The 26,601-nt window shown below is 40.8% G+C and overlaps 1 protein-coding gene across 3 annotated transcripts; it reads right to left on the reverse strand.

Annotated features, from left to right (window-relative positions):
* Positions 1 to 1,241: 1,241 nt before the first annotated feature.
* On the reverse strand, positions 1,242 to 16,923 carry SFPQ (splicing factor proline and glutamine rich; the record flags this gene model as incomplete). Of its 3 annotated transcripts, XR_013810717.1 has the most annotated exons (12): positions 1,242 to 1,330; positions 2,266 to 2,354; positions 2,863 to 2,910; positions 11,644 to 11,765; positions 11,846 to 11,894; positions 12,304 to 12,421; positions 12,750 to 12,834; positions 12,936 to 13,132; positions 14,111 to 14,206; positions 14,310 to 14,611; positions 15,192 to 15,380; positions 16,099 to 16,923. XR_013810717.1 is itself a non-coding variant. In XM_079697744.1 (10 exons), 10 exons carry the CDS (start codon positions 16,921 to 16,923, stop codon positions 9,049 to 9,051), a joined length of 2,121 nt encoding a protein of 706 aa, XP_079553870.1. In that variant the 3' UTR covers positions 8,190 to 9,048. The 3 variants fall into 3 exon arrangements, 1 of the variants encoding a protein (XP_079553870.1); XM_079697744.1 differs by lacking the exons at positions 1,242 to 1,330; positions 2,266 to 2,354; positions 2,863 to 2,910 and adding an exon at positions 8,190 to 9,186; XR_013810718.1 differs by lacking the exons at positions 11,644 to 11,765; positions 11,846 to 11,894; positions 12,304 to 12,421; ... (4 more) ...; positions 15,192 to 15,380; positions 16,099 to 16,923 and adding an exon at positions 6,005 to 6,462.
* Positions 16,924 to 26,601: the final 9,678 nt, after the last annotated feature.

Here is a 26,601-nt window from a genome sequence, read left to right on the forward strand (position 1 = left end):
CCTTTTGTTTTAGTCTCTGTGCAAGTTCATTTATGTACACCCATCTTTTACTCCAATGAAGAATAAGTAATATGTTCATCCTAGTGATGAGCAAATTGCAATTCAGGCAACTTGCCAGATAATGCAACTGGGCATATTTCAGAATACTTGAACTCCAGTAGCAAGACCCCTTATACTGTAGACTTTTGCCATGAGACCCATAAAGATGCTAAGCAAGCTGGCAATCAGAAAGGAGTAACAGTTGAACCAAGACATGGACTCAGATGATTCTCGATTGGGGATCTCTCGTTTGCCTCTGTGAAGATATGCCAACCACAGATAATCAGAATGATTACGAACATTTAGAGCAGGATCTTGGGTCTCGTCGTCCCTGGTACTGATACACACAGCTTTTCAAAGCAAATTCCATGGGACCAGTGACTGCTGTGGCTTTCAACTCTCCCTTTGCAGTTACTTTAAAAACCTAAAGGGAATTCCCTAGTGATCCAGTGATTAGGATCTGTGCTTCCACTGTAGGGGGTGCAGGTCTGATCCCTGGTCAGGGAAACTAAGATCCTGCAGGCCACGCAGCACGGCTCCCCACCCCCCAAAAAAAACCCACCAAAAAGCAAACCCCGAATTACTTTTAATACGCACCTCATATTAATTTGGTGTGAAAGATCCCTTTAACAGCTTGTCAAGTTTTAATAAGAGCTTCAAGAATGGAGGGGGTAAGCAGATTTTATAGTAAATTCCAGCAGTATTTTCCTTACATTTATAGGTATCCTGAGAATCTGCCCATTACACTGCATATAAAATTCAACTCCACTTTAAAGAAATTGCTACTCATGGTAACCAAAATATGGTTATTTGGCAAGATGCAATTCAGTCTTTACTCGTTAGTGAAGTAATGTCTGACTACCCATAACCATAATCTGATAATCCTTTTGTAATATACAAAATGCTTTTTAACTGCTAATCACATGGTAATCTCAGGAATAAAACTTACTAAGACTGAAGGCAATTTTAAAATAGTGATGGCTAAATCAGGTGAGTTTGATAGTGTAGGGCCATCAAGTTGATTAGTAATTAAGAGGCTGAAGCAGCTCTGCCAAAAACGCCTCAAGAAGTAGAGTGCTAAATTATGTAGTTTGTTTTATACTTACAACATGGACTGACTTTTGCTGACATATACAGAAAATTCTGGAAAACAGAAGAGTCCTCTACTTAAAAACAAAACCAAAACAAATGGAAGGACAATCTGATTTTAAAATGTCTTTATTAAACAACAGGTTGTTTATTCCTCTTTGCTCTCTTCCTCACTGGTTTTCGGGATATAGTTCACCTGATCCTGTCAATTAAAGGAAACAATTACTCCAAAAGACCCAAGAATCACATATCAAGGTCTCAAATATTTATCAGCATCAACCAAGTAAACTTCCTAACAGCAAAGTAACATTAATCAAGGAATGTGGTAGTAATAGTATTTAATGATCTTTAGATAACTAAGGATTAAAGAAGCAGAAATGATTTTAATATCAGACTCACCCAGTGAGTTTATTAAATTTTACTTCCATTTTCTACAAGAACTTTCTTACAAGGCAGATCTTTAACATTCAAGACACTCCATTAATTGGCACCCTCTTTCCAGGTATAAGATATAGCCTCAATTCTCCCATTTTTGTTAATTTCAAACTGATTATGACAGCCCTTTATACCTAAGTGACACCTTGAACGAATGCAATTTCTGTAAGATGAAGGGACAGTAAGGTACCATCTACAAGCCATCTTTTTGTGAAAAAGTTTTATTGGAACACAGTCATGTCCATCTGTCTACGACTGCTTTCCAGCTAGAGCAGCAGAGTTGAGTTGCCCTTTAAAATTGCCAACCCTTCTAGATCATCATCTATATTTATTTTATCTTCTGTCTTATCTCAACTGTAGGTAATCCCACCATTTAACTATCTGATGAAAAACAGGGAACTTCAAATCTTCTGAACCTTCTTCTACATGGTCTTATGGACCCAGAGGTGAATACAGATATATATTTTTATTTAAAACTTAAGTCCTGTTTCTGTGAGGCTTTAGCCAAACAGACAAGATCTACCACACCTCAGAAGGCTGTAAAAATGTTTAAATATTTAAGTGTGTGCTATAAAAACATATTTCCTGTAAGAAAGTTTTAATGTATAATAAATTAAAATGAGATATCCACACGAGTAGTTATTTTTATACCACCCAAGAGTCTTCCTGAAGGTAGTTTAGAGTAAGAATCACTCAACTTACCTAGATATTTCATCAGTCTAACAAGTTGTAGCTTTCCTTCTTGATCAGCTCATGCTGTGTGATGTCTTGAGAACAAATATCTTATCCACCTATCATTAAAATATTAACTCTGTTAAAATAACATATTCAGCATATATTACATTTTTATTAATTTTTAACATGTACATTTTATTCTGACATCAACAGGTTGAATGAACCTGTTGAAAACAGGTTTTCCCTCCTACCAATGACTAGACAACTGTTCCTCACAATTTATTATGTAAAAAGGAATGGGATTTTGAATTGGTCCAAAGTTGATTTTAAGAGTACTGAAAATACATGTCTCCACTAATTCAAGCCTTCTTTTCTGATCTAAATCTTTCATCTTTTTCTTCTATCGTTTGACATCTTTGTAATAAATAATCCCAACCTTTTCTCTTTCCAACTCACATACACCCACACGCATGCACACACATTAAAAAAAAAAAATAGGGGTATTATCTTAGGAGAGGCGAACATCTTTTAAAAAATCAGTTTTCACCCCACATAGCTAAATCAAATTATTTAACCATTAAAACCCAAAATCCTCTACAGGTTAAGACTTCCAAGGAAACTTACTTCAACGGAATGAACACTCCAGTATCAGCCAACATCAATCATTCTCACCTAAAGAATAATAAGAAAAAGTTAATATAAAAGACAAGGGCATAGAGATTTGAAAAAGCTAGTTAATTTCAAAATTTAAAGAGTAAATTCCAGAGACAAAGATTGGGGGCAAGTTACAGCATAAAAAATAGGAAGAAACTTCATGGGGGGAAAAAATCTAAAATCATTCTGACGTAAGGTAGCAGTAGACACCTGAATTCGAATGAGAACTGTATCCTCTTTAAAATACAAAAGCCTAACTGCATTTTCACCAGTCTGACCACAATGAAGTTTGACTGCAACCCAAAATATACTATCCCTTATGTGAGGTATGTGACAACGTTTACCTTACCAAGTGAGTTTTAACATCGTCTCTTTTCATATAAAAGCACGTACCCTGCTCCCCACCAAGCATGTCTTCCATTCTCAGGTGGACTGACCACCTTCAGCAGGAGTCCACCAAGAGTGCCCTCCCCCTTCCACAGTACACAACAATGCAGTTGTTATCCTGCAATCCTATGTATTTGCCTCATTCTTTCCCTCTTATGTCCTCACTGAGTTTTAAGTTAGGGCAGGGAAGCTATGCCTTATCGGGACAGCAAGGAACCTGAGTTTTTCTGAGGGAGAAGACATTCACCTTCACTATATATGCCTGGCAGGGCCACAGTGCACAAAAACCAGAAAGATCAGCCTTAATTCAAATTCCAGGTTTTTCTTCCTCCCTGATTATCAGCGACTGCCAAGGGTATATGAAATAGTTCCCTGTTGCACATGTACCATCCATAAGGGATACTATATCGTTTTGCATTCTTCCTCCATTCTCCAGATTATCCTATGCTGCATCCAGCCCCTTTTTCACCCTCCAAGTAAATCTTTTCAGCACTGGTGTTCAAAAGCAACATTTTTATGTTTGATGGTTTACCAACTGTGAGATTTCCACAGTTGAGTCTTAAAAATTGCCAATCATTATCTAGCAGCAATGACAGATTAGGAGCAGCCAAATCCTCTGAATTCTTTCCCTAATAGGCAGCCATTTGAGAACTGCACTAGCTGACAGAGCACTGAAACATTATCAGCTAAAGCCAAAACCAAATAAAGGCCCAGAACAAACATCCTGGCTCTCTAAAACCTGTCCAAAATCATTAAGGGAAAGGCAGTAAATGCAGGACTGTGTATCATGTCACTGCAGCTGACAATGATTAACAATAGGAAACATGCAACCCCCATTAAGGTTAAAAGTCCAAAACTAGTCACACGCATCTCTTTATTGGGGAAAAGTGAAACTATTATGCATTCTTTGTAGGTTTTGCAACCTTATGTGAAGAGCACCCATTGCATTTCTTTCATCTTTCATAAAGCACCGGTACCTGTTCCAAGGGCCTAACAGTACGAAAATGCATTCTGGCATCACACCTCTGAACTTCCGACCGTTCTCATTAAAAATAATTTTGGTTTGTAACAAGAAAAGACTATGAAATACAATGCGAGCACCTCGGTATATAGAGTTATTACTGAAACCCATTTATCCCCAGCTTTTTGACTGAGTGATTTTTTTTTAAGACCCTCTGCACTAAGATTCACAAATTACAGCTACATACAAATCAAAACTAGTAAGAATTGACTAAAGTCACAGGTTTCTCATCGAAAGTGCAAAAGCCTATTCATCAAGATAAGCAGAATGAAGCAAAATTACCCCCCCACCCCAATGATGTCCATATGTTATAACAAGTACATTCTCTCAAAATTGTTATTGACTGTTAAGAAACAAACCTGCGCTTTTATTTCTAAACAATCACTGAACCACGGTAGCAAGTGCTGGCCACCGACTTAATGGATTATGCCACAGGAAAACCCCATCAGGGATGCATGCCAATTTAGTGACACTCTTGTCACTAATACTGAGCATTATGTTTGATGTGCATTGTATTACTAATATAGAGAGCTAAACTAGTCACCATTTGCTCTTTCATCTAGCAGGAGAGTCAAGTCATTTGGTTGAATGGACTACGTATTAAAGTACAAATTTGTCCCCACCTTGTGAATCGCTTGCCAAAGAACAAGCCATTTTTCTTGATACAATGAAAGAAAATTCTCATAGTCATGAAGAGTTTTACCAACATTTATGCAAAATAAACCAAACTTTCCAGTTACAGAGCAGAAAACATTATACACGAAAGCTGTTTCTCATGCATGCTAGCTAAAAACCAGTTCATAGACCAAAGTTCAGTTGAATTGAGGTCTGGAACAACAGTCGATGCAAAGCTTAAATCCTAAGCAACAAAGGAAGGTGCTTTTGAAGACTTATTGTTTTGGTAATCAAACAGTTTGGATTGTAACATCACATCCCTAAAGCTAAGGGAACCAAATTCAAAAAGCTACTCTGAACATTTGCCGTTATCCTACAGAATACGACGAAGTCTTATGATTGGGAAATGATTCCCAACATGTATTCAATAGGCAAGTCAACATGCCACACCACTTTCCCCCAGGTTTAGAGTATAAACATATTTAGTCAAATCACAGAACTTGAACTATTCATGTTAGATTCCCATCTATGCCCCAAGTTAGTAACAGAGGTGTTCCGATGGAGCCCATTTAAAAAAAATTTTTAAATCACATTACAAAAAAAACTGTACTTTTAGTCTTAATTCACTCAACCTGCAGAGTAATTACCAAGATTACACTCAAATTGATATTGCTGACCTATGGGCAGGTCAGTTTGCTACAACAGAAACTAATTATCACATGCTATACAGTCTGTGTCAAGATGCTTAAAAGCACTCTTACTTCCGAAGTATGGTATGGTCCCCTCCCCCACACCACTGATGTGTTTGTTATCTTCAGTTACAATGCAACTAAAAACCACACAACTGAATCAGATATACCAAATAATCAAGTTTGCACTTTTTATCTGAGAACTGCAACAGCACTGAATTCTGCCTGACAAATTACAGCTCTAAACCCAAACCCACGCAGTTTTGATATAAGCTAGCTTTATCATACAGGTGTTAGGTGCTGCACTGTAATTTCATTGTCAGAAGTATGATGTCAGAATGCCCACGGAATAAAAGTACATAGCAAGTCACCAAGTTAGATTATATTGCTTGTTACCTACCTGTATGCAGTCGGCAATGAGAATCTCGGAGCAAGCAGGAATACTACATCCGGGTCCTAATGTCCATTGCCATTTGCGGTACTACGTTCCTCACAGTTACGCACTGCAGAAATGCTGGCTAAATGCAGTTATGTAGCAGGCCACTACTTTAATAGTGCATAATTGCAGTCCAAGAACACCAGAAAATATTCCGCCACAACTTAGTGGCTTGCCCAAGAAAAGCCAAGTATCTAAATTTTTATCTGCCATAATATGCCACTTATAAAAATTGCACAGGCGTAACATTACAATTTCCCAAATTATTATCTGTTTATATCAGTGGTATAATACATCTAATAAAGAGTGGTGGGGCTTATAGTATTTCTTAGAAGTTTATCTAAGCAAAGAGGATTATGGTTTCACTAAACGTTGAGCCAATGGGTTGTTTCTAAAACACCTATTAAATACACTGGGATCTCTTAGAGAATGCAGTTTTTAAAGATTAGGAATTGTAAGAGGAGTAATAAGTTTAAAAACAATCAGTGTTCCTCTTAAAACAAAATTATGAGAGAAAGTGGAGAAGAGGAAACGGGGGCAGGTGGTTTCTTTAAATGAGAAAAATGGCTATAATACTTCAAAAGTACTACTTTCCCTTTCCCACCCCAAGTTTCATAAATCAGCTTTTAGGAATCTACTTTTAAAGGTGATTCAAATTCACATTAGACTAAAAACTATCATATACGTTCCAAGACTTGTTGAAAGTCTATTTGAGTAGCTTACGACCCTTGGTACACTGCTGTTTCAGTGAATAAAGTCAAAACTTACTTGAAACTAAGCAACATTACTTGCTAAACAACGTTTAGCAATTCTACACAGTAAGGCTATCAAAACCACAACTTTCAGGAGATTATCCATTAGTATCCTTCACCACTCTTCAAAGGTACAGTACTACCAAAAGCTTATTTTAGGGGTCTGTGCCAGCATCCCTTATAAAGAAAGGCATGTAATCTGAAAAATAAACTGAAACATTAATTTTATAGGCAGATTTTTCCATTTCCCCACCAGCCCCCGCCCACACATTCAAGTTCACCCTCTGTGGGTGTCCCATGAACACCCCTTATTTTCTTATCATTAGTGGAGTCCCTACCATACAATTCAATCAAATTGTAATGGACTCCTTTCAAATCAAGACCCTTGTTTCCGGTACAGAAAATCTCATACATTATCACCAATTAATAACTTGACTTGGGACAAAACTTCCTCATTGATATAATTATGGTAGAACTACTCATTTCCAAGTGTCTTGGTGAACAGAAATAATGAACATTTTCTAATGAGATTCTCTCCCTTAATTAGCACACCAGGTACCTGTCAGTCACACAACGAGAATTCGGTGGCATGCCTTTATACTCCACTAGTGTTTTACTTTTAGTATTAACAGGTTTCCTATGCACAAGTGCTCAACTGTTTCAACAACAGGTTTCCCTTTGTACTCAGGCACAATACTAAGCCTTCAGTATTTAAACAAAGATTTGGTTTAGAATTTTACTTTTGCCAATTAACACCAACAGAGGTGAAAAGGAGGAAGACACATTCCATAGTAAGAGTTCTATAATGTATAAATTTGAATGGAAACATAACTAAGAGCAAAGCCAAACCATTCAGTTACCTTACCTACTACTTTTAGGAAGTTATTCCTCTGCTAACAATATAAACATGGGAAAGCAGGTTCCCATTGTACTAACAGACAACAGTAACGATCTACTTTATTAATAAGTCAAAATGTCTCTAATGAAAGGAGATTCAATGAAGTTGACGATAAACTGACAACACCATCGAAAAGCTCCAAAGCTTTAAGGTGGGAGGAAGGGATATTTGTACTGTGTAGCACGAGCAACTCTCCAGATTTAGTGCTACACCAAAAGGAAACTATGGAAAAACAGGTTAAAAATATTTCACAGTAAGAATAGTTCTCTGCAACCCTATTTGTTATTAACAGTCACTACCAGCTGTTAGAAAGGAAGTTTTTTTTATAGTCCTACAGATTTTTGCCCAACAGAAGTACCACAAGGAGATGTAAAAGTTACAGAGTACAAATGTATACATAGCCAAACCTACTTTATGATGACTGTACCTTACTTTCGAGTTTAATTATTCAGACTAAACCCCATCTTTATAAATCACTTGAAGTAATACATGAAAAGACTTCATGTTTAACAATCTTTAATTCAAATGTGAAAGTTCAATACAAGCCATTTGTAGGGCTTGGGACTCGTTCTTTAAAAAACAAGAATGGAGGAATGCAACAAAATGATCTTTCCACTTGTTCTTCAGAAACTTTCAAGGAAAGGATAGATCATAGGGCCATAAAAGATCCATTTAAGTCATACCCACTTTCTCCCCCTACCAATAGTCTTACACCCATTCCATAATCTTAATACACATTCCTGAATGAAGATTTACAGTTCAGCTTTGCTTACATAGCCATTTAAAAATACTTAGCACCGGCTTGCTTCCTATAATGCCAAACAAATCAAATCATGAAACTACTTCAATTTCTTCTTTTTAAAACAAGGGGGTACTTAAATGTAGAAAGCAATACTTAGCCTACAAATACATTTCCCAGAAATGGCATATGCCATTCAAAGGCCTAGACACTCTTATGCCTTCCAAGTGGAATACCTAGCCTAATGTGCATAGAAGCATGAATGGCAAAGTTGAAGATCAAAATCTTAACTATTTTTTCTATTTATTTGAAGCACAGTAAAAAAAAAAAAAATTGGTACACTTTGGAAATCAGTGGCACAAGGTACACTGCCATAAATTGATGGACATTATACACAGTTAAAAAAAAAGGAAGGAAAAAAAGGAAAAAAAAATTCCCGTTTCAAACACTGCATTACATAATTTTACCTGCCCAAACAGACCATTTACAAATATTAGGTCAATAAACTGCTAACATCCATAAAAAGGTAGCTTTCTTACTAAAATGCAAGAATTTAAAAGATTGGTATCTAAACAAGAAAAGACAAAAACAAACTGGAATGAAAGCCTAGATATCACATCTAAAATCGGGGTTTTTTGTTTGGGCCTTCATACTCTTCTCTCCCTCTACCATATCCTGCCGGAGTTCCAGGCCCCATTCCTCTAGGACCCTGTCCACCCACAGGTCCCGCACCTCCCTGCCCAAAGCGCTCAGTACGCTATTGGAACAGTTAAGTAACAGTTCATTATATGTAGTTGATGTCCATGTGTGTTAAGTAAATATTTTAGAAGGTTCCGTAGTCAACGTTCGTCGATACAATCACCAATGAGTCGATCCACAGGTACCGGGAACATAGAAAGGAAAAAAGGGTAATTTGAAAATTAGTTTACGATAATACATGCCTTGTGGTATGTTCCCACTTGAGCCATTCTCATACACCTGTTTCAAAGAATAGATCTTCCCTGTAGTGCTAAAAAATTTAAGAATTAGTGCAGATGTGAAAACCCATTCCAAAATGAGTTTTAAGAAATTTCACATCAGATTAACCCACTGAAAAGCTTACACACTTCTCACTTTCAAGGTCTGAACAGGAAATTTAATTTCCAAGTAAGCCTAACAAGCCCAACCAGACAGATTCAATTCACTCAATGAAGTGACAAAGACCTACTCACCAGTTAGTGGTATGTGCTGCATAAGAAACCTTGTGCTTTTCAAGATCTTAAGACACATCTGCTAAGTTGCAGAAATCTTAAAAGGTTCAAAGTTTTAATAAAATGCTACCAGACTACAAAAAGAAAAAGAATAAAAGACTAATAGATTTAGTCACTTAACCGGCACAGTAACTTGATTTAAAAGTGTGTTGCCATATTCTCACAGGTATACCACCTTCAGAGCCATCACTGTATAACCAGAGACAATTATGTTCACAGTACTGTTCTCTATAGTTGCAAATTGACTGAATATACAGCCCACCCTCATAACAGCCCAACTTTCCCCTTAGGTCTGTGAAAAGTTCACTGACAGTTATAATTCCGTGTTTTGGGTGTCTCCCAAACAACATTAACACCAAGCTTAAGTGACTGCAATAAAGCAGGACTTCATTATTCCATCTAGTTTTAGGTACTTCTAGTCCTAGAAACCTATGTTCCCAAACAGAAAAACCCTATAGATATGCAAAAGCACAGCAGCCTGAACTATCTTTCAAATTCTATTTAAAACAGACCAGTTATTCTGAGTATTGCTAAGAAAAAAACAAAACCCGAAAACCAGAACAAAAACCCCCCAGAAACTAAAACGGCATCAGGGTTTAACTGTTCCTATAAATGATTTCAACATGCTTCCTACAAAATACTATAGGATTACTATAAAAAGACTAAATCCTAATCCTTCAAACTATTTCAAAATCCTAAAATTTTTAGGTTTTCAGCGCATTGTATGTTTTATCTCAAAAAGGTAAAGAGGAAATTTGGGGGTTTTACAATTATGTTATTACAGTATCTTAGAACCCAGGAGCTACATGTCACATGGACTACAGAATCTTAACTGTGGGAACATCATGTCAAATTACCGTTACAAATTTGATACATACCTACACCTGCCTATTAGGAAGGATATAAACCAAAATGTTACCCACATTATTTTTAAAATGCAATTTGAAGAAGGCTAACAGCACTACATTTAACCCAACCGGCTATTTATGATTCTAATTCTCAAAAGCCTTAAGTAGACTTTAAATAGATGAGGTCCTCCCATTCTAAATCCTCATGTTCTTATTTGTAAAATGAATCTCGTGAGCTATATGCTGCAGCTTCCCTCCTTTGCCAAAAGCCTGTAGGTGAACTGATCAGATTCAATTCGGTTGTGACAATGTACTTTTCTCCAAACCCACCTCTACAGCCAATACTCAGTTCTTCTAAGGATTGTAAAGTCCTAATACAGCCACTCACACCAATTCACTTGGTTGTTCTAAAGTATCCTGACAAGCTACCTGTACAGCTAAAATATGACAGCATCAAGAAGGTTCAGATCAAATGCACACAACTAGTATGCTTAAAATTATCATTGACTTTTGCTACCCTGTAGCAAAACAGAGATGTCAGTTTATTTTAGAAGGTACACCTACAGACAGGCCCAACAGGTGGGAAACGACGAGTCCGAAGACTAAACAATTCCTTTTTCATGGGTCGAAGTCACACCAAATATAGGTCAAAGTCCTACACATTGCTAAAACATGCCTAAAGCTACAAACAAGTCTGATTCACACTTTTGGCAAATACCAGCTTAACGAATGACAGCTTGCCATTTGATTACTCTCACGTGGATGTAGAATGATGTTACATTATCTAACATTTAGAATTTGGATTTGCCATGAGCTATAGTGCAAAAGTACACAAGCAATATAATGGAAAGCACCTAAGTCTACTTATTGCCAAAGATAATTCCAACATACTACTAAAAGCATTGACTTTTTGTTGGCAACCTTATCTGTTTAGGTTACCATATTGAGTTCTTCTATGTTGCCAAAGTATTCCTCAATACTACGATTTACATGATAGGGGAACTAAAAGAGGTCCAGTTACCTACTAAAAAACAAAAACAAAAACAAAAAAACACACACACATAAGTTGTGAAAACGAGAATTTCCTTTTGAACTATGTCCCACAGGATACATTACCATGTCGCTTCCCATCATGGAACCACTCATTGTTGCCGGTGGAACTCCAGGATTAGCTTCATAACCTATGCCACCACCACCACCTAGAGGTGGAAATTTCTGGCCTCCTGAACCATAGGGATCTAGGAAACAAAAATGCTGGTTACAACTCAACCAGAATACTGCTCTTCAATGGTATTACTAATTTAATTTTCATTCTTACCTCCCATGTTCATTGCTCCTCCACCACCCATTCTCATGTCTCTTTCTCTCTGAAAGAAAAAAAACCCATTCATACACCTGTACTAAACCCATACCAAGCATTCTTGAATACAAAAGAATTTCCAAAGCTTAAAAAAAAAAACTGTTTTTCAACTTAAGGGAAAAAAACAATAAGGTAATTTTAAAAATCAGTATTCTGAAACCAGGTGAGACTCCATTATCAAAAGACCTATAAAGCAAGCTTCTTCCCAACCAATGAAATCTTTTGGCCCACCCAAGGAAAAGATAAAACTCAAAGGAAAAGGCATATCAATCATAATACACTTGGGTTAAAAAGAAAAAAAGTGGGAGAATGGCTATAATATGAAAGATTATATTTAACTGAATAAAATTTCATCCTAGATGTCTACGAACTCTGTAGAAAACTCCACAATGATAATGCAAAAGAAGTTTACTTACCGGATCCATGTAGCCCATCCGGCTATAACTTTCCTCTCTTTGGCGTCTCATTTGTTCTTCCATCTCACGTTGACGAATCATCATCTCTTCTTCCCTCCTACGTCGTTCCTCCTCTTGCCTAGAAACATTCATCAAACATAAAAACTAAAGTTTTATCCACATTTAAAAAATTCAATTTGAAAAAAACTAGTAGTTTGCTTAAGAGCATTACAAAGTCTAGGTTAGAGCAAATACACACAAAAGCTGAGACAGTGACTACGAATAGCCCTAAAGGTATTCCAGCAAAGTAAGTGAGCCTTATAACAATAATCTTACACTCTATTTCAATTTAAGCATTAAACCAACGCTGCCATAAGTATTTAACACCTCTGTATTTCATCTGACTCACCTGCAAAATTTAGGTACATTTAATGCAGAAGCAAAGACTTAATTTAACAAGATTTTACCTTAATTGCATCTCTTTACGTTTCTGCATTTCTTGATTGTGAAGTTCTTCCATGCGTCTTAATTCTTCCTGGCGTCTCATCAGATCTGAACATCGGAAAATTATGTCATACATTCACATTAATGAAATTCTAGTAAGTTCAAAAGGCAAACGACCCTAACGGTAATATTCACAGAGAGTCCTTTACCTTGACGCAAAAGATTTGCCTGATGCTCATGATAGGCATCTTCCATTTCACTTTCCAATTTGTCTTTTGCATCTTTCATGTTTTTTTCAACTTGTTCCCGCTGCTGTTTTTCCATTTCATCCAGGGACTTCCACCTCTGAGAATACTCGTACTCAAATGTACCATGCTGGGCAAAACGAGGAGGGGTTTCTCTCTCCCTGAAAATATTTAAGAATGAACCAGTTTATAGATGCACACAAGAAATATATCTGATTTCCCCTAAAAACACTGGTCCCTTCACTGGCCTGTTACTGCTAAGAAATACTGAAAGGTATAGATCACCTTGATTCTTAATAAGGTATTTTTACAATAAAAACAATACATGTTCCAGAACGACACAGTCAACAGTAACATGGGCGCTGAAGATAAAACCTACCTTCCTCACTTTCTAACTCGTTTCCCTAGCCAAATTCTGATTCAAGGAATATTTTTTCAACCCTTAAAAATGAGGATACTGGTCAGGGAACTAAGGTCCTGCAAGCCGCATGGTGCAGCCGAAAGAAAACTTGTTTTTTTTTTTTTTTTAAAAAATGAGGATACTGGGCTTCCCTGGTGGCACACTGGTTAAGAACCCGCCTGCCAATGCAGGGGAAACAGGTTCAAGCCCTGGTCCGGGAAGATCCCACATGCCGCGGAGGAACTAAGCCCGTGCGCCTCAACTACTGAGCCTGCGCTCTAGCACCCATGAGCCACAACTACTGAGCCCGTGTGCCACAACTACTGAAGCCTGTGCACCTAGAGCCTGTGCTCCACAACAAGAGAAGCCACCACAATGAGAAGCCCACGCACCGCAACAAAGAGCAGCCCCCACTCGCCGCAACTGGAGAAAAGCTGCGTGCAGCAACGAAGACCCAACGCGGCCAAAAATAAATTAATTAAAAAAAGAAGAGGATACCTACAACACATCCTAACTATTAGAACAAAACAAGAATGCATGTGAAATATACCTACCTCAGAAACAACACTAGGTATTTGAGTAACTGCTTCAAAACCTCTAACTTTCTGAGCCTGAGGTTTTCATTATGCCCATCCATTTCAAAGAACTTTGCATATTGTAAGCAAAGTTGAAAAATTACTCTAGCAAGTTCTCGTTTACGCTTAAATTAAGAACTGCCCAAAAGTTCAACGGATCTTACTTTTGATACATTGGATTCTTCTGTGCAAGTTTTTCAGGAAGACCATCTTCATCATCTAACTGTTCAAGTGGTTCCACAATGACTGGACGAGGAGTTCTAACAACAAAAATGGTTCCATCTTAATTTTGTTCCAGTTTCATTACATTTTCTTCATACAAGTTAACAAATAAAAGTTATTAGAATAAACATAAAAACTTACGTTGTTAGTAAGAAAACACCTTCACTGCATCTTTCAAATGCTTTTCTTGCTGCTGGTTTAGAAGCAAATTCAACAATGCCTTTCCCTGTAGATCTTCCACGATCATCCACAATTACAACAGCCCTTTCAATAGGACCAAACTGACTAAAGGCTTCTTCCAACAGTTCATTGGAAACGTAAGGTGAAAGATTTCGAACAGAAAGGGCAGCAGCATGTGTGGCAAATCGAACCCGAAGCTGTCTACCTCTCATGGGTGTATCATCAAGTTCAGCTTTAGCAATTTCAGCTAACGCTCTAGATTCCTGAAAGCATCAAGACATACAGTCACGTTAACGACTTCAAAACTGGCTACTGCCCACCCTAAAATTGCCATAAGCCTAACTCCCGATCCTATTCTTCTGACAGCTCTCAGATCAACTATCTCCAGGCAGCCCTCCCTGACACCATTCAGGGGAGGGAGGTAAATACCTTACCCGCCCACTCCCTTCCTTTCTTAGATACCAACAATTATGCACTGTACAGCAGCTGCAACTTTTGTGTGAGTGATGAAAAATTTAAAAACTAATTTATTCTTGGTTTAAAAAACACTAGGTGGGGCTTCCCTGGTGGCGCAGTGGTTGAGAGTCCGCCTGCCGATGCAGGGGACAGCGGTTCGTGCCCCGGTCTGGGAAGATCCCACATGCCGTGGAGCGGCTGGGCCCGTGAGCCATGGCCGCTGAGACTGCGTGTCCGGAGCGCTCCGCAACGGGAGAGGCCACAACAGTGAGAGGTCCGCGTACCGCAAAAAAATAAATAAACAAATAAACCCCACTATGTTTGTTGTAGGAAAAAAAGACCCTTTTAATTCCACCAAAACAAACAAACAAAAACAAAAAAACTCACAAGCTTAATAAATCCGAATCCTTTGCCTTTGTTGATAAAAACTTCTCCTGGTTCTCCATATTTAGCAAATAATCTTTTGAATTCATCCTCCGTGATATCAGCAGGTAGATTACCAACAAACAACCGACAACGCTGCGTGTAAGTTTTCTCTCCAGGCCTCCTCAAGAGAGACAAGTTGGCTTTAAACCCCTAGTGAAAAAGGAAAGGAATTTTCAGATACCAGTTACCTCTGCAAATAGGAAGACCCAATAATAATTTTCGTTTTTCCAGAACTGGGTACGTTACAGTCAAGTTGCTCTCCTGTTCCATTTAAAGTCAAAGATGCTACTACATTTACGGGATTTCCAATGTAATTAGTCCGAACATCAAAGAGCCTAAACCATCCAGAACACTCTCGAGAACAGTCACAGACCTCTCTATAGAGTAGACTCTATATCAGGAATCTCGTCAGAGGTTTATTCTAAGTGTCAAAATCAAAATCATAGTGGGCAAAAGTTAAAATGGTGGTGGGATATTAAACAAAGAAAACGACCAAAATTCCGTTGTCGACAAGCCCTGGGCCTGCGCGTGTAAGATCAGGACTCCCTCGATCTCTCCAATCCTACATTTCACGCTATACTCCACCCTATTCCGGCTCCCAGGATCCGCTAGCTTTAACAAGGCCCGTCATAGCTTCTCAGCGCCTCCTCCCGTCAGTTCTCCGCCAGCCGGGAGGCCTACCCCGGGGGGGCAGCTGGCGGACCCGAGCCATCCGCCCCTCACTCCAGCAGCCGGCCCCGCCCCGCCCCGCCCCACCCCCGCGCGCAGGCGCCCTTTCCGGTCTCCAACAAGATGGAGAGCGGGGTGGGGGAGGAGGAGGCCGCCGCCATCTTAGGGAAACCGACCCGTAGCGCAGGGAGACACTCACCTCGGAGTCAGAGATCTTCTCCTCGCTGCGGCCCCCGGGCCCGCCGGGCGGCGGCCCTTGGTGGTGCTGCTGGTGGTAGGGCGGGTGGTGTTGCCGGCCCCCGCGGGGCTCCCCGCCGCCTCGGTGCGGCGGCTTGGGGTGGCCGCCAGGAGTGCTTAGGCCCGGGCCGCCGCCGGGCTTCGGCCCGCCTGGCATTTTGCCGCCTTTGGGGCCGCCAACTCCTGGGCCCTGCTTAGGCCCAGGGCCCGGGCCCCCCGCGGGTGGAGGCGGCGGGCCGCCAGCCTGAGGGGGGGTGGTGGGAACCCCGCTGCTCGGCGGCGCGGGCGGGGGCGCCCCGGGGGGCGCCGAGGTGACAGCGGGCGGCGGGGTCGGGGTGGGGCCTGGCCCCGTGGGGGCTCCCGAAGTCGGGGGTGTGGCGGGCGGCGCCGAGCCGGAGGCCGGGGGAGCGCTGCCTACTCCGGGAGCCGGGCCGGGTCCCTGAGGGACGGCAGGCTTAGATGAGTCCTGTGGCGGCGGCGGCGGCTGCGGATGCGGCGGCTGCGGATGCGGCGGCTGGTGCGGCGGCGGCTGAAGCGGCGGCGGCTGCTGTGGTGGCGGCTGCTGCGGCGGTGGCTGCTGCTGTTGCTGGTGCGGAGGCGGTGGCGGGATCGGAGGCTTGGGACCACCCTGGCCCGGGCCGGGCCCCAAAGGTCCGCGGTTCTGATTGAGGCCCATGCCGGGTGGCGGGGAGCGGAAGTCGTGGAGGCCGCCGCGGCCGCCTCCCCCTCCGCGTCGGTGGAAACCGCCACCGCCACCGCCCCGACTTCGGAACCGGTCCCGAGACATGTCTGTGATCAAGGGGCGGTCGAGGCAGAAGCGGAGAAGACGTTCAGGGAACGTGGAGGCCACCTTGCTTCGCACAAGATGGCGGATGACACAGGCGGCGCGCCGCCTTTGTCCTCTTCTTATATAGGCCGGCTGACACGGCCCCGCCTACTTCTCGATCGGTGGCTCCAAAAGCCAGTTGCAAGTACTGTACTTGATGACACTAAGTTACGAAAAACTTATCTTTCCTATTGGCTCCCGATGAGAGGCGGGAGGCGTGGAGTGGTTGAAGTTTCCAGTCGGCCAATGAGCGGAAAAGGAGTTGGCTGTAGGCCACAGTGATTTGCTGGGAGATATTTGAATGGGTTCGCCAGAGCAATTTTCCCGTGAAAGCAAATAGCCAGGGCCCTATCAGCAGCTCCTAGGGAGAGATGTTAGAAGGCTCCTTTCTTTCTTGATTGCTCTTAAGAGCAGCCTGCTGGTATCCTTCCCCAGAAAGAACAGCAGTCTCTGGTTCAAAAGCATAAATTAAGTGCCTGCTATCTCTTCCGCCTTGTGCTGGGCCAATAAAATTAGAGAAATAAAATCTTACCGATTTCACACACACCATCTTACTGATTTCATTTTGGAACCTCATTGGAGTACTGGTTTGGTCTAGCAGTATAAATGTCTCAATAAGCTTGAGTGCCCTTTGTTAAAAGAGAAAGGCCTTGATTTTGTGTGTGTGTTTATAGACTAGTAATTTACAAACACGAATCGCAGAAGGAATTTAACATTTTTCTTAATTCTGCTACCTCAAAACACTTTATGAACAGATTAAGATACTTTAAAACTACAATATTAAAATATCTAGAATTGGGAGATTGGGATTGACATATATACACTAATATGTATAAAATGGATAACTAATAACCTGCTGAATAAAAAAATAAATAAAATTCAAAAATATATATATATGGGGCTTCCCTGGTGGCACAGTGGTTAAGAATCCACCTGCCAATGCAGGGGACACAGGTTCGAGCCCTGGTCCAGGAAGATCCCACATGCCGCGGAGCAGCTAAGCCTGTGTGCCACAACTACTGAGCCCGCATGCGACTACTGAAGCCCGCGCACCTAGCGCCTGTGCTCCACGACAAGAAAAGCCACCACAGTGAGAAGCCCGCACACCACAACAGAGAGTAGACCCCACTCGCCACAACTAGAGAAAGCCTGCGCGCAGCACTGAAGACCCAACGCAGCCAAAAATAAATAAATAAAATTAATAAATTTATTTTAAAAATATATATATATCTATATGGAATCAACAAATGGACAACATCCTTCTTACTTCAAAATCTCCAACTAGGCCGCTGGGCCTGCGCGTCTGGAGCCTGTGCTCCGCGGTGGGAGAGGCCGCGGCAGTGAGAGGCCCGCGTAACGCAAAAAACAAAACAAACAAAAAAAAAACTCCAACTACTTTGAAGTGCATGAGCCATTTCCCGTAATACCTCTCCTAGTTATTGTCATCTATGGACCTTTGGGTCGATCATTCCTCCCTCAGTTAATACTAGCTCATGGCTCATTGTCTTTCTTTCTACTTCTGTACATCATTTAATATCTGTGTGGATGACCACCCGATACTCTGTTAATCCTTTACCTCCTCACCTCCAACAATCTTTCCCACCATCCTATGTCAGCCACCCCACCCACATCATATATAGTTATTCCTGTTTGTTATTGCCAGGAATAACATCCCTAAAATATCTCTATTTCAAGCATCCCAACTAACATAGTAACTTTGATTGTTTGGCTTCGTCAAAACCTCCAAACCGGGACTCACCTAGCAGTCCAGTGGTTAAGACTCCATGCTTCCACTTTAGGGGGCATGGGTTAGATCCCTGGTCGGGGAATTAAGATCCCACAGGCTGCATGGCCAAAAGCAAAAAACAACAAACAAAACACCAAACCATTAAATGTATGACTTTTTCACTCTCACATTTTTATATTCATAACTTGTGTCACCCAGTTTAGATGTTACGATTGCCACAACTCTTGTTTTTCTCTTTCCCCATATACTCACCTGGTAAAACCCCAATTCTGGTTGGACCAAAGAATTCACCTTTTTTAACAACGGCTGAGGCTTTCACTTTAAATTTTGACCACAGACCACAAAAGGGCATTAGACTTTCCCTGGCAATCTTACTGAATTTCTCTAGTAAGTTCACTTTCCCACTTCCAGAGATAGTGTATTTCATGCTTTCTCTGTTCAAACTCCTACACCCTCTTCTCTCACTCTACCATAACTAATGACTTCTCCTCATAGTTCTTTGAGAAAACAAAAATCAGGAACATTCTCATCCAACTAGGAGCTACAAGCCTACTTGCATCTGCACCCATCATCTCTGACTTCCTTCCTGGTACCATGTCTCTGCCCCTACCAAAGGGCAAACCGCACCCCCAGTGCTGTGGATCCCACGCCACCACCCCCATACCTTCTCAAGGATTTTTCCTTGCTGTAGCATCAGTTACTTCTACTGAATCATTTCCATCTTAAAAATAAACAAACCCTCCCTTTTACCCAGTCATCTCATTTCTTCACTCCTCTTTGCAACAATACTAAAACAAATTGTCCACACTAGAGGTCTCCATTTCCTCACCTCTGTTTCCTCTTCAATCCAACTCAATCTGTCCACCCTTCTCCTAAACCTGAGAAGGATACAAATAAGCCACATGTTGCCAAATCCAATAAACAGTTCTCTATACTATCTCTTTTTACCTGTTAGCAGCATTCAACATAGGTGGTACTCTGTCTTTCATGAAACACTTTTCTTACTGGCCTCTGTGACACCACACCCTCCTGATTTTCCTCTTGCCTAAGTGTCCTGTCTCCTTTGCTGACTTCTCCATCTTAAGACCCCTAAATGATGAGATATTTCAGAACTCAGTTCTGGGCCCACTTTAACAACTAGGTTCTCTTATCTAGATAGTCTCTTCAAGACTTCAAACACCATCTAAATGTTAATGATCTTTTTTTTTAATATTTATTTATTTATATATGTGGCTGCACCAGGTCTTAGTTGCAGCATGTGGGGTCTAGTTCCCTGACCAGGGATCGAACCCCTGCATTGGGAGCACAAAGTCTTAGCCACTGGACCACCAGGGAAATCCCTAAATGTTAATAATTTTTACATTTTATTTCCGTGGTAGGATAGAGCTCTCCTCTGAGTTCCCAACTTATCCAAGTACTTATTAGACACCTACATTTGGAGGTCTAGCTGGCATATCAGGTTTCATATGTCCAAACTGGAGCTCATGACTTTATCAACCTAACCTGTTCCTTCCAGTGTTCCCCAGCATGATAAATGGCATCATATAGTTAACAACAACAGGGATTTATCCTCTGCATGAAATAAAAAAATCAGTTCTACCTCCAAAGTATATCTTTTTTTTTTTTTTGGTTGTGTTGGGTCTTCACTGCAGTGCACGGGATTCTCATTGCAGTGGCTTCTTTGTTGCAGACCATAGGCTCTAGGCGCATGGGCTTCAGTAGTTGCAGCACGTGGGCTCAGTATTTGTGACACACGGGCCCTAGAGCGTGCAGGCTTCAGTAGTTGCGGTGCGTGGGCACAGTAGTTGTGGCACATGGGCTTAGTTGCTCTGCGGCATGTGGAATCTTCCTGGACCAGGGATCGAACCCGTGTCCCCTTCATTGGCAGGTGGATTCTTTTTTTTTTTTTTTTCATGGTACGCGGGCCTTTCACTGTTGTGGCCTCTCCCGTTGTGGAGCACAGGCTCAGGACGTGCAGGCTCAGTGACCATGGCTCACGGGCCCAGCCGCTCCGTGGCATGTCAATCCTCCCGGACCAGGGCACGAACCCGTGTCCCCTGCATCGGCAGGTGGACTCTCAACCACTTGTGCCACCAGAGGAGCCCAGGGCAGGTGGATTCTTAACCACTGCACCACCAGGGAAGTCCCTGTTTTCCCAGTCTTATCTCTCTAGTTCTCAGACCCCATCCACAGGGAGCCCTAATCTTTTCTGAGGATTTATCAAGTTACTTTGTCTGCATGCTTTTTGCCTCAAGCTATTTGGTGTTGCTGTTTGCTCAGCCCAAAGTGCTCTTCCCCCAACTTTCTGCAGAGTTATGGCTTCTTCATTCTTCTATTTCAGCTTGAATGTCACACAGAAAAGCCCTCCCTGCCTCTGTTACACCATCCTATATGTGATGTAATGTATATGAGAGCTCTCTTCACAATTTGTAGTATTTATCTTCTTTATTTCTTCACTTGTTTATTATCTGTCTTCTCTGTTAGACTGGGATTCTGTCAACGTTTTTGGGTTTTTTTAAATTAATTTATGTATTTGGTTGCACTGGGTCTTAGTTGCGGCAGGCGGCCTCCTTAGTTGTGGCATGCAAACTCTTAGTTGCAGCATGCATGTGGGATCTAGTTCCCTGACCAGGGATCGAATCCTGGCCCCTTACATTGGGAGCTCGGAGTCTTAACCACTGCGGCACCAGGGAAGTCCCTCTGTCAGAGTTCTTTAAGGCTGTACCTTTGGTACCTAACAGAAATGAGGACAGTGATGCTTAATAAATATGCTGAATGAATGAATGAAAATGTAACAGTTTTCAGGCTCTGGTTTCATCTCCAGGGCCTTGTCCCAAGGTCCTTCACTTTTCTCCCACACTCCTTAGGGAAGTTGTGAGGATTATGTGAAGTGTTTTAGGGAAATTGTGAGGATTATGTGAAGTGTTTAGTATACTTGCTAAGTGCTCAATAAATACTAGCTATTGTTATGAAAAAAATCAGAGGCTCTTGAATGTTATAGCCCAGAAGACAAATTGAGTTCAGTAATAAAAGTCTGGATAGTGTATTCTTCTCCAAGAGACAAGGTTTGTAATGACTTTTATTTTTTTTATAAAGCTTATTGAAGTATAGTTGATTTACAATGTTGTATTAATTTCCGCTGTACAACAAAGTGACTCAGTTATATACATATATATAATATATTCTTTTTCATATTCTTTTCATATTCTTTTGTGGTTTGTCACAGAATATTGAATATAGTTCCCTGTGCTATACAATAGGACCTTGTTGTTTATCCATCCTATATATAATACTTTGCCTCTGCTAATCCCAAACTCCCATTCCTTCCCTCCCCTACCCACCCCACCTTGGCAACCACAAGTCTGTTCTCTATATCTGTGAGTCTGTTTTTGTTTCATAGATATGTTGATTTGTACTGTATTTTATTCTTTTTAAAAAATTTTACTTATTTATTTTTGGCTGTGTTGGGTCTTCATTGCTGTGCATGGGCTTTCTCTAGTTGCAGGGAGCAGGGGCTACTCTTCGTTGCGTTGCACGGGTTTCTTGTTGCAGTGGCTTCTGTTCTCGCAGAGCACGGTCTCTAGGCATGCGGGCTTCAGTAGTTGTGGCAGGCGGGCTTCAGTAGTTGTGGCACGCGGGCTCTAGAGCGCACGCTCAGTAGCTGTGGTGCACAGGCTTAGTTTCTCCGTGGCATGTGGGAACTTCCTGGACCAGGGCTTGAACCCGTGTCCCCTCCATTGGCAGGCAGATTCTTAACCACTGCACCACCAGGGAAGTCCTGGACTATCTTAATATTAGGAAAGTTATTAATATATTAGAGGAAAAGTATTAAGCTAATACATCCCATCAATAAATCAAATAAGAAAAAGCATTTGGATGAGGAAAAAGCATTTGATAAAATTCAACACTCACTGACTTTTGAATTTTTTTTAAATTTGGAGCAGGAGGATAATTCTTATAAAAAATCTTTATTATTTTATTGGGTGAAGAAGTATTCAGGTTATACCAGTCACCTCTGGAAGTGGAAATTCCATTTCACATAATGGAATAGCTGGAAATTACACAGCTAATGATAGAGCTGGGATTTGAATCCAGATCTCTCTGACTAAATTTCAGGCCCTTAGCCATTCTGCTATACCTTTTCCTCTTTTATTCTGGATGTTGACTCTTAGGTTCAATTACATGCTTAGTTATTAATTTTAAAAAATTACATGAGTAGCACATTACACACGTTAACTATAAAAGATTCAAGTAATGAATATGTTTCTAGTGTAAAATCCAATCCTCATTCACTCACTCACACCCTATTGTTAAAAGTTTAGTGTGGGGCTTCCCTGGTGGCGCAGTGGTTGAGAGTCCACCTACCGATGCAGCGGACACGGGTTCCTGCCCCAGTCCGGGAAGATCCCACATGCCGTGGAGCGGCTGGGCCTGTGAGCCATGGCCGCTGAGCCTGCGCGTCCGGAGCCTGTGCTCCGCAACGGGAGAGGCCACAACAGTGAGAGGTCCGCGTACCAAAAAAAAAAAAAAATGGTGTCACAATTGCCCTCTTTCTTTCTATTTTCCAGGCAGCAATCAAAATTATCTTTTAGGGCTTCCCTGGTGGCGCGGTGGTTGAGAATCTGCCTGCCAATGCAGGGGACACGGGTTTGAGCCCTGGTCTGGGAAGATCCCACATGCTGCCGGGGCGGCTAGTCCCGTGAGCCACAACTACTGAGTCTGCGCGTCTGGAGCCTGTGCTCCGCAACAAGAGGCCACGACAGTGAGAGGCCCGCGCACCGCGATGAAGAGTAGCCCCCACTTGCCACAACTAGAGAAAGCCCTCGCACAGAAACGAAGACCCAACACAGCCAAAAATAAAAATAAATAAATTTAAAAAGAAGGCTCAACATTTAAAAAAAAAAAATCTTTTTAAAAAGCAAACCTGATGCTTCTTACTCTTCTCTTTAAAACCCTTTGTTGTCTTCATATTGCCCATAGGAGAAAAATACAAACTCTTAAATTCCTAAGGTGAACCTCCATTTCCTGGCCATCACATTTCTCTCCAGTCATCTCTCCCTCTTGCATTCTTTGTCGCAGTCACACTGGCTGCCTTTTAGTTCTTTTAACTTGCTCTCACCTGAAATAATCTTTCCCTAGCTACCTTCTTACCACTTTTTGGTTAGCTCCTATCCATCTTTTAGGACTTGACTTATACCTACCCTTCTCTGAAGGCCATCTGTGACCCCAAAGAAAGACAAAGTTGCTTCATTTTTTTTTTTTTTTTTGCAGTACGCGGGCCTCTCACTGTTGTGGCCTCTCCTGTTGTGGAGCACAGGATCCAGCTGCACAGGCTCAGCGGCCATGGCTCACAGGCCCAGCCGCTCCGCAGCATGTGGGATCTTCCTGGACCGGGGCACGAACCCGTGTCCCCTGCATCGGCAGGCAGACTCTCAACCACTGCGCCACCAGGGAAGCCCAAAGTTGCTTCGTTTGATTGGCACCCTGTACTTGTACTCTCATAACACTCATCCCACTGTATTGTACAGAGTTTCTAAATTTTACCCTCTAGTCTGTAAGCTCATGAGGGCAATGACTGAGATTCTCTTAACCACCAAATCCCTGCAACCTGGTGGTGGATACTCAATATATTTTTGAATGAATGAATAAATGAGTGAATTAACAAATCCATTAATCTCCCTTTTCTGAACCATTGAAGAATGCCCCTAGTCATAAATGACTAATTTCAGATATTAAACATAACTCCATAGTTCAAATGTGTGGAAAATTATGCTGAATGGCATGTAAAACAATCTTCAGGCTGTAATATTCTGAATATGGGTGAACTTACAATTCAAACTATAGCTTCAATAAATAGAAAGTATAATTATCTTCTGGTTTGACTTTTTATGAGGCATAGAAGGTAGGGGATGGAGATAATATGCTTGATGAAACACATTGCTGCTCCCTAATGAATATTAATTGAATTGGCTAAATTTATGTCTTCAACTCTATCCCAGGACCTGAGTTACCTTGTTGGTCAGCTTAATTTGTGTTAATTTAGCTTCATAGATCCAACTTTGCAGAGGCTATTCAGTTTCCGGATCTATCAGCACTTATCTCTGTAGCTTCACGTAAACAATAGAGGTCTCAAGTTATTTTGGAGCAGAAAAGAGGGCACCTAAGCTCCCCAAACCCACCCTCCCCGGTAATAAGGGGTTCCTAGATGGGCCCAGCTGGCAAACTCTAACGATGCAGTAAAGATCCTCAACACTAGGTGTCTCAGTGGCCATGCCCCTTCCTCCATCTCCTTGGAAAGCTGCTAGCTGCACACACTCCGTCACTCTATTGTTATTGAGCCTCCAAGCAAATAACCTATCGGAAGGCTTGGTCTCAATACCTGGGTAAATCTTCCAGCAGATCTAATCAGAATCTAGATCACCTCTCTCAATAACAAACATTGGATTAACTGAAGTGTCTCACTCTGTTATGGCTTTCCTTTGTTAAGGGAAAACATGCTGTGTTTTGTAGAACATTTATTTATTTATTTCTCTATCTGTTTATGGGGGGAGGGTAGGGAGTCTTGGCTTCAAGTGATTTTTTTTTTTTTCTTCAAGTGATTATGATGTTCTACCTGATCTTGATCACCTCTCACCCCCACAGTGAACTAAGTGTCCTTCCAGGCTTTCTCCACACAGGTACTATAGTTTTGAAGGCAGTTATCACTCTGACTGAAGCTAAATTGACCACTAGGATTGATTTCTTTTTTAATTGAAGTATAGTCGATTTACAATGTTGTGTTACTTTATGGTGTACAGCAAAGTGATTCAGTTATATATATACATATATTCTTTTTCATATTCTTTTCCTGGATTGATTTTAAACATCAAAAAAAAGTTAGAATTTAAAGAATTACCAAATGGAGGAAGATAGCATAGAGACAGATCCCATATATATGAATTATTATCATAAGGGGACATCAGAAATCAATGAGAAATGAATAGTCAACAAATGATATTAAAATAACTAGTTTACAAAAAAAAATTACCAAACTAATTCCAGATAGATGCATTAAAGAGGTAAATATATTTTAAAATCAAATCCTGAAAGAAATAGTGAGAAAAAAATAGAAGTGAATATCAGATCTTTGTCAGGAAGAGAAATTTCTAAGATTTAGTATGATAAAAATAAATTACAAAACAAAATATCAATAAATTTCCCTGCATGAAGGTTGGAAATCACCATGTGAAAAAAAAAGACAAAAATTAAAAGTTAAACTGAAAAAATAATTGCAAAGAAAAATTATAAGTGGTTAATATCTTTATAAAGAATTTATATAATTTTATAAAATCACAATAAAAACAGCCAAAATAAATGAACAAACATATGGAAAATAGTCATCTTCACTGATAATTACAGAAATGCAAATAATAATGAGATGCCATTTTTCATCTAAGTTAACACAAATTGGGGACTTCCCTAGTGGTCCAGTGGTCAGGACTCTGTGCTTTCACTGCCAATGGCCTGGGTTCAATCCTAGTCAGGGAACTAAGATCCCACAAGCTGTGCAGCGCAGCCAAAATTAAATAAATAAATAAATAAAATTTTAAAATTAAAAAAATATGTTAACACAAATTGAAACAGCTACTACTGATATAACCCTTTTGGAAAATAATGTAGCATACTATTTAGCAAATTCATCCTCTCCTTTCTATTCCTTCCATCTCAGTCTGCCTATCCCTCCAGTCCTTTCCCCCCTTTCATTCATTCATTTTTATTCAACAGATACCCTCTGTGTGCCTGCTAGGTGCTGGAATCTAGCCTAAATTCTAAATACAGAAAAAGCTTTATGTACAAATTTGTTCATCTCAACACAATCAGTAATAGCCTCAAATTGAAAACATCCTACATTT

Source organism: Hyperoodon ampullatus (assembly GCF_949752795.1).
Source record: "Hyperoodon ampullatus genome assembly, chromosome: 2".
In the NCBI taxonomy this organism is placed as follows: Eukaryota; Metazoa; Chordata; class Mammalia; order Artiodactyla; family Ziphiidae; genus Hyperoodon; species Hyperoodon ampullatus.